This window comes from Lepisma saccharinum, chromosome 17 (genome assembly GCF_977018435.1).
Source record: "Lepisma saccharinum chromosome 17, izLepSacc3.1, whole genome shotgun sequence".
Taxonomy (NCBI): domain Eukaryota; kingdom Metazoa; phylum Arthropoda; class Insecta; order Zygentoma; family Lepismatidae; genus Lepisma; species Lepisma saccharinum.
In genome coordinates this window covers 35,534,810-35,543,953 of record NC_139245.1, presented here as the reverse complement: position 1 = coordinate 35,543,953, position 9,144 = coordinate 35,534,810, and the positions used below count along the sequence as shown (strand labels likewise).

The window sequence follows — 9,144 nt, the reverse complement described above, 5'->3', positions numbered from 1 at the left end:
TTATAAACATGCAAATATATAAATGTAAAATATTCTAAGTACTTGCAAATAAATTCTAAGTACATGCGAATTAATTAAAACCCGTGCAAATTAGTTCTAAGTACGTGCAAATAAAGGACCACCCACGAAGAAAACTGTCCTTGGCGCAGACCTCTACTACTTATATATATATATATATATATATATATATATATATATATTAAGTCCACTTGATTCGCAAATAGGCTAAATCGCGAGCCGACCTACAGTTTAAAGTGCGATCCGATCCACCTTGTGCCTCCATTGAGTATCGACGCGAGGACCCTTCATTACAAGACCCCGACGTTATTACTACGCCATCGGGGAGGCACCCAATTTACACAAATGTGTTGATTCCAATAACACGTTATATGCATAATCTGATAATGATGCACTTTGGGTGCATCTAAACATATTTTTTTCAACTATAGCATGTCTAAAAGAATAATTGAAGTTGGAATTTTTATAACTTCAGGAGGCACGGCTCTGTAAACGTGCGATATAAACTTAATGCAGGTTTGCCTTCCATACGTGGTGGTTTTGTCACGTTTCTTCGCTTCGTAAAATATACACTTTTGCAGGAAAGGCTTCTTGCATCCTCCTGGGGCCTTGCTCTAGCTAAACAAAAAATATATTTGTTTAGCATAATCGAGGGTTACATATTCCTGCCGAACTTACTAGAAAACAAGGATTCTATTGGGATCATACTGCTTTGAATGACAGTATCAATGAAGTTTTATGTACGCTATTACTTATAATAATGAGCATAAAATATTAATCAGGAACTTTATTTTTCGTCAACTGGATGTAACATCTTTTTTTGTTATTCAGCAAATATTCAATTCATCACCTTTTTTGACATTAATTTTCTTGCCAGGACAACTGTTTCTATGCATATTTTGACGACCTTAACTACACGTAAGCTACATATTAGCTAATATTCCTGCTGTTATATTACTTTTCTTCTACCATCTTTGTAACATGTCATGCAATAACAATAATAGAATTGATTAATTTACATATTCAAGTGAATAGACCTATGAATTATATTAATGCATTAATTTAAACATTTGCTTAATTGTTGTCGTTAATGTTATTATTATCATTTTTTCTGGAACACTTGGCTCAGACACGCTCCCCCGACATATATTTCTAGATGCGTGCCTGCCGAAGGATAAATTAGATCAAGCGGTGGTGGTACCGGACTTAGAGGCTAAAGGGTAAACAAAGAAGTATGTGCGTCATAAGTTGAGCATAAGAAACAGCACAATATCACAAAGAAACACTTTTTGAAACTTATGCCATAGAAGATGTTTAACAATATTAAGAACAATAAATGCTTTCTATTTGTAATATACTAAATATTGAAATTTTAAATAGTATTTTGTGTTCGTACTACACATTTAAAAACTTTTCTGTTGCTCCCCAGCGCCAAGCTTAGAATTTAAAGAAAAAAATGTACATTTTCATAGTGCACGGAAGTTCGACATTCAGAAAGAAAGAAGGTCTATTGGAAAACATTTCAAGACTTCCAAAAGGTATAGCAGTAATGAAAAAGAGCACTCACTTATACCGTGTTTGTTACAACCTGTCCGGCTTCCCGCGGTAGCTGATCGCTGGCTTTTCTAGCATAAACCAAGCGGTGTTGCTGCTGAAGACCGCCTGAACTCCGTGCTGGGGAAAACCAAAGCCAGGCAGCAAATTAAATACGCAACGTGGCAACAACGTCTACGTAAGCTCCTCTCTTCTGGCTTCCATTTGCTCGTCGCTGCCCAGCAGACGACTTTTTTCTCGTTTCTCATTGGCACCAAAACTGTCGAGCGATCGCTAGCGCGGGAAACGGGACAGGTTCTAACAAACTTGGTATAAATGTACGATGGATAGACAGTTGTATGAAGCGAGAAAAACCACAAAGTAGATTTCATAAGATACCTTGCAATCAGTGACCAACAAACTGCATTTTTAATATTAATGTACTCCAGATTAACGAACCTTATTTATTCTCACCACGCAATGTGTAAAATATTTGGAGCTTTATCCCACTTTCCGGAAAAATATTTTGTGTTTCTGCTACTTTTGACTTTTGTTGGCATGATATCCCGGATCACTTTTACGAGACGAGACGGGACAGAACCCTTCGAGACGGGACACGAGACGGGACAAACGAATATTTTCGAGACGAGACACGAGACGAGACACGAGACGAGACAGCATTTTCACGAGACGGGACGGGACAGACCAAAGTCTCGTCTCGTCTCGTCTCGTGGGCAACACTAATAAGCAAAAGGACCTGCGCAGAACAGATTGTCCTGTGATTCATTGATTGATTGTTTGGTATTTTAAGTTCAAATTATGTACAGTAAGGCTAATCGGAATTGGGTCTACAGTTTAAAGTGGGATCCGAACCACTATGTGCCGCCACCGGGTATCGAACCCAGGACCCCTTGGTTACAAGGTGACGTGGTTACCACTGCGCCATTGGGGAAGCTCCCGGCTTGTCCTGTGCATCATACTCGCGCGTGGATCAGGCTTCCTTATGGCCCGAGTTGAACGAATGGAGGGGAAGATGCGCGAAGGCTCTTGACCGAAGGTTCTTTTATTTGTGGTCCCTCTGTACGTAATGGTTCGGATCCTACTTTAAACTGTAGGTTTAGTCCCGATTGGCCTCGCTCTGCATAAAGTGGATTCTCTGAAATACTCACCAATTTAAATTACTCAAGTCATAACCAACCCCACTCACAGCATTATCAAGGTAAAATTTTTATCGTAAAAATAGTTATACTGTAATGTAATAAAATTCCATTTTATTGAATCTCAACAATAAACACGTGTTGAGCGGCAGGGCTGGTGTGATCTACGCTGGGATTTGATCTGTGTTGTAAGGAATTTAAACTTGTTGCAGCTATTTCTCAGCTATCTTAACGGCCAGTCAACAATTTCCTGTGGAATGGTAGTGCCGTGGTCATGCAGTCTTATCGAAATTTACACTTAATTTAATTTAATTACGCATTAGAAGCAAGGGACAATTTAAAAATATTAGTATTGTTTTTAACAGTATTATAATTCGATGGCTGCTGTGACATCCCGTCTTGAAGTCTAATATTCCCCGGAGGAAAGTGTCAGGGTTGAACACTGATTGATGGAATCTTCCAATTAGAAATTATCAACTAAACTATAATTTTTTTAAAAAAAGTAAATATTCATGATCACTATATTTAACATTATTTTTGTTTTGTAGCTGAAGAGGTGAAGTGTAAAGCAAATCCTGGTGCACTGCGCCATGCAATGGAGACACTTGGCAGTGTGAAGATAGAATTCTCATGTATTGACTATCTGGGCCATAGAAAATTTCAAACTAACGAAACAGAAAATTGACCTTAGTTAAATTATAAGTTAATTGCATTAAAAAAACACGATGCACTGCAATTTTATTAATTAATTGGTTAAAATCAATAGATTGTAATATACTCTTCACGCTTTCGCAAGAAATTGCAATGAACTCACATCACCATAGACATTTTTAACCTTTAACATAAGAACGCAGCTCAGGAAATCTGAAATTTGAACTCGGAGTAGCATTTTTTAGTGATTTTTCAGAGGATTGTAGGTCAAGATTTACCTACTTCTGCGTTCACATGGTTGACAACACTGTTTAGCAACCGCCAGAGCTACCTGGTGGGAAAACCTTTAACAGCCGGTAAATCGCAGGGCGATGTCAGCTGATTTCGTTCTTACGCACAGCGCGCTTGGCACCCAAGAGCAGACGGGATGGCGTAATATCACGGAACTTGTCTCTCCAGGGGCAAGGCGAACAAATAATACGCACGCAGATTGCAAATAGCGCGTGTCATGCGCGCGCATTTTGTGGGTTTGCGTATTCTTCGCAACTCGCAGTGCTGCAAGAAACCGACACGAAAGTTTCTTTCGCCAAGCCCGCTTTTCGTCGGACTAGACATGCAACAGGAACGGACAGTTGGCGACAAGAAATGCGCAGAAACCAGGATCAGTGTGCAGGAAGTTTGTCGATTTTCGGAAGAATGCATGGCAGCAGTGGGAACACCAGTTAATCATGCAGTTGCACTCGCAGATATATTGGTTGCAGCGGACACCAGGGGGCACTACAGTCATGGATTGAACAGGCTTGGTAAGTTTTTTGTTAATCCATTTTAGTCGTGCTGAATCAATGTTTACCTCTGATTAAGTGTTGTCAATTATTTAACAAGGCATTTGATGCGAAAAGAGACGAGAGACGCCGTTGCTGAGTGGTTAGCACAGCGCGCTGTGACACAAGAGGTCCGTGTTCGGATCCGCATGTGTGTTCTTTGTGAGTGTCCCTTCATCAATACATCTTCACTCATCCTCAGTGGCGGCGTTTGGATTCCAAAACTGGGAGAGCAAGTGCCAAAATTGGAGGGGAGGGTAACGACAGTTTACTCTCCCTTGCTTTGGCATAGTCCGGGGGCAAAATGGTCAAAAAAATAAGAAAGGGGGGCCAACTGATCCCCTAAACGCCTCCAATGCTCATCCTCAATCGTCACGATTAGCCAAAAGGAAGAAAAGCGACGATAAATAACAAAACAATAATAATAATAAAATCGAAAGATACCATCCCAGCATTCTTCTCGAGTAACCTTTCGTTCAGCCATTGGGGGGGGGGGGGGTGAGGGGATGTAAGGTGTGACCTGTTCTCAAAGACACCGAAATTTGAAACTCACTTCCACATGGTACACCCTGGACTGCAATTTGCAGACTAACGAGGGTCTGGCGTCTGCACGTACGGCCAATATAATTATCTGTGGGGCTCGCGTTGTGTTGTCCCTATATGTGTGATTGCCCCTTCATCCATTCATCCTCATCTCGCGATTGGTCAAAAGTGAAATAATATTAATCAAAAACCGGACTCACAGATCCGATACCCATATTCTCGCGGTTGAGTATTTGATTTCATTACGGATGAGTTACTATTTTTAAAAAATAAAAAAGGTCGCGTTCCAATGTGTAAATTTGCAGGCAAACACTTACATTTTAACGCTACGGCATCTTGTAACAGTTCAAATTTTAGTATATCCCACTAAATTAGATATGAGCTACATTTTCTGCACTCTTTAACATTATTAAAAACCATAATTGTTTCGCACATAATTAATGTAAAATTCCTTCTGACTCTTCTCCCTTGGGTACATTAATAACGCACAAAATCAACTTCAACGTTATTCCCTTGAAAGCGACTGTCAAACTGCTTTCGACAACCTGATTGTTGAGTATTCTGAACTCTTTGTTGTGGCATTGATCTAATTGTTACATTTAGGAAGTTGTTTTTTTTTTAAAAAAAAAAAGATAGAAATTGTCTGACAGCAACAAAGCATAAAGGAGTTCGTAGAGGTGGGCCTATCGGGCACTGTTTGTGTTCTCGGATTTTAGTGTGGCCGTTGCAAAATTTGTACAGAACAGCAGTTCTGTTGTTCCTTTTTGTTTCTATTTAGGCTTTTACGAGCCTAATGAAACACAGGTTTATGCACGTGCGAGAATTTAATTGCATAAATCTGTTAAAAATTATAATGGTACTATGTTGCGTACTATGTTTTTTTTAAGGCCGTAACGTATCATTGTCACTTTTCCTATGTGTATTGAGACAGTTATGATAGAAGATATGCTGAAAAGTTTATATACAAATATACGCATACTGCGAACGCATCCGCTGATTGGGCCTTCCCGATGGCGCAGTGGTAGCGTCGTCGCCTTGTAATCAAGGGTCCCGGGTTCGATACCCGGTGGAGGCACAAGTGGTTCGGATCCCACTTTAAATTGTAGGTCCAGTCCTAATTAACCTTACTGTGCATAAAGTGGACTTAAAACAACAAATCAATCAATCAATCAATCAGCATCCGCTGATTGACAAGCAGCATTTCATTTCAAATTTTCTGTGAACATTATTAGAGATCGTACAGCAACCACACGCGTTGCAAAGCATGCGGATGTGAAGAGTAACATAAAAGTCATATATCGCTAACCATAAACACAGTATTTGCCTTTCAAATACGATTCATATTTCACCCTGCATTGGAAAAATCACGCCATCTTAAGCACTGAAGAAACTGTATGAAGGTATGATGTTCTTTCACAATTAATACATAAACAATGGCACAAACACACACACACACACACGCGCAACGCATTAATTCACCAAACGGAAATTTCATTTGAAAATATACAATAATACAATTTAAAAAGTTAAACATAGAGTCATTTTCATGCACGCAGCATTTGCCTCGCTTCACGCTTGCTATGGTTTGTTTGCCAAACTGAGTCCGGCACCATGTGGTTTTGGCCAGATTTCCCATCATGCTTTCTCTGCGCCGCTGACGTCACATTGAGTATCATCCATTCACTGCCGGGGGGAAGGGGGGGGGGGTTGTATGTGGAGGAAATTATATTAGTTTCGTTGCCCAAGGTCGACTACTTCGTTGCACAGAGAAAATTGAACAGGGTATACGCTAAGTTTTGTGAAACGTTCCCATTAACTTTGGACATGGGCGGTTACTGATATTGTTGCAGTGTTGCACAACGACCGGATATTTTACAATGAAATTTCATACTTTTTGTTAGTATATTTTTTTTATTTGTTTTCCTATTAAATATATTGAACATAGACAAACAATTTTGCCCTTCATTGCTTCATAAAGCAAATTCCATTATGATCTGTTAAAAAAAGGAGGTATCCTGCGAGATTTCACAGTGTGCGAGTAGACGCACAGGTAGGCGTTGCAAAGCCAGAGCAATGCCCTGATCTCTACATCGAGGAGTATTGAAGCGAAGTTCAACGCTGTTCTTCCTATCCCCTGCTTCAGTCGGCTTGGTCGTTGCAGTGGATTTACAACACATCAAGGTCAGGCGACCCGTTTCGGATCCCCTTGCGGGTGAGGGGAGAAGAAGACGGACCAGCAACAAAGGCTGGGATTCAGTTCTCACTTTCCTGTTTCGTGAAGCAACAGACAAAATGTCCACGTTAGGCAAAGATAAATATTTTCTTTTGTGGAGAATCTTAACCTAATTTAAAGTATGTGTGATACCGATACCAATGCTTGAAACTTGTAATAATTTGATTTGTTGTTTTTTTTATATATAAATCCACTTTATGCGGAGAAAGACTAATCGGGACTGGACCTACAGTTTAAAGTGGGATCGAACCACTGTGCCTCCATTTGTAACAATTAAAAACTGTTCAATATAGCCTACCGATTAATATTATTGGATGAGTTTTCCAGTTCAATTACAAGCATCGATTCATCAGAGTTTTCGGTCAAAATATTTAACAATTGAATCAGAACATTAAAGTACTTCTTACGTAATCACAAAAAAACAAAATTCTGCGTTATATTGCTGCCGAATAAATGGAAACTTCAAATTTTGTATGATGATTATTAATTGTACTCCTCAAAAGTGTCACGTGTCAGTCACATATAAAATTATAAATACATTTAATTACATTATAAATATATACAAATTAAAGTTATATAAATATATTATATATTGATGAAGAAATATATAATATATATTCGCTGCAAGCAACAACAATCTGAACCACGAGCCCCCACTGACTTTGGACAGTGACGTGCGGTGATGTTGACAGTTGGGGTAGCAATCAGTGGCGTGCCCAAGTGAGGTTGGTGTGGGTCATAATCTCCCTACCCCCTTTAGGGCCCAGTATTCCTAAAAATAGAACATCAAAGAAAGGAAAGGGTTGCAAAATGAGGAAGGACTACTGAAAAGAAGCACATGTTAATCTCACCCACTTTCGAAAATCCAAAACATGTTGATTTGACTATTAATCCAGAGATCCCGGGTTCGGACCCCGACCTGGACATGGGTGTTATTTGTGTTTGTCCCTTCATCAATTTTATCGTACCATCTTGACGATTAGCCAAAAGTGTAGCAAAACCGAAGTAAAACAAACCAAATGAAACAATCAATCAATGATTTGATTTATGCTACTTAGCATCGCTGTCACATTTGGTTAATCGCGAAGACGGTACAATACAATTAATGAAGATACAAACACCAAAAAAAAACAAAAAAAAAAAAAAACATTCCGAGGTCGGGGTTCGAACCCGAAACTCCTGGTGTCATAGCGTGCAGTGATAACCACTCCCCCACGGCTGGTTGATTTGGTGTTTAAGTCCACTTTATGTACATAAAAGCTAATCGGGACTGGGCTCACAGTTTAAAGTGGGATCCAAACCACTATGTGCGTCCACCTAGTACCGATCCGGGGCCACTTACACTCCCCCACGGAGGTCGGCCGACAACAAAGATGAGTGGAAATCTGTAATTATTCGGATACTTGGGTATCGGTAAAGCAAACTGCGTATTTACTCAGTGGTACGTAAATTTCAATTGGATTTTTGAAACACCATATTTGCATATGATTAACGTTTTTCCAAAAAAAAATTGCATTGCTTGATTTCCCTAATTTCTTCATCTCACGATCTCGTTACTGAAGGATCCGGGTTCGAGCCCTGGCCTGTGCATGAGTGTTCCTTTGTAACAACTTTTCATCCGTTTAATTTAATCAACGTTCACCGTCATGGCAGAATTTAGGTAAAGTGATGGAATAGCAACGCTAAAGAAAGGAGGGAAAATACAAATAAATTCCTCCCAGTGCATCTGCAGGGCACTGTGAAATCAGGAGTCCAGAGTTCTCTGTTTATGATTGTCCCTCGTGACTTCCATAAGCTCATTAGCTACTTATCGCCATTAAATCTATACAGCTAGAAAAAGTGATGGAAGGTGGCAATAATTAAATATATTAGAGGGGATGAACAGGTAACAAAACACACTTTTTTGTAGTTTCTTCAAAAATATTCATTTGGCTTTTTTAGTTCTGAGATACATTTTTCATTCCAAATTATTTCATTATTCACTGCAGAGTACAACACATAGGAACAAGAATGCGCGCTCGTCACGGGTTCGAATCCCGGCCTGAATTGTTCTTTGTGAGGTCCCTTCATCAATTTCATTATATCATCACTCATCCTCATTTTCGCGATAACCAAATGTGGCAGAAAGGTGAAGTAAAATAAACCAAACCAACAACAACAATTAGTTTTCTTGCCCAAATTAATACAT

The 9,144-nt window shown here is 39.5% G+C and overlaps 1 protein-coding gene across 1 annotated transcript in view; it reads left to right on the top strand.

Annotated features, from left to right (window-relative positions):
- Positions 1-3,753: 3,753 nt before the first annotated feature.
- LOC146001266 (putative oxidoreductase YjmC) overlaps positions 3,754-9,144 on the top strand; it is a 103,148-nt gene continuing 97,757 nt past the window's right edge. Inside the window, exon 1 of the mRNA XM_083138572.1 lies at positions 3,754-4,162. Coding sequence (XP_082994698.1) covers positions 3,868-4,162 — 295 coding nt within the window. The 5' untranslated portion in view covers positions 3,754-3,867. The remainder of the gene's footprint in view (positions 4,163-9,144) is intronic.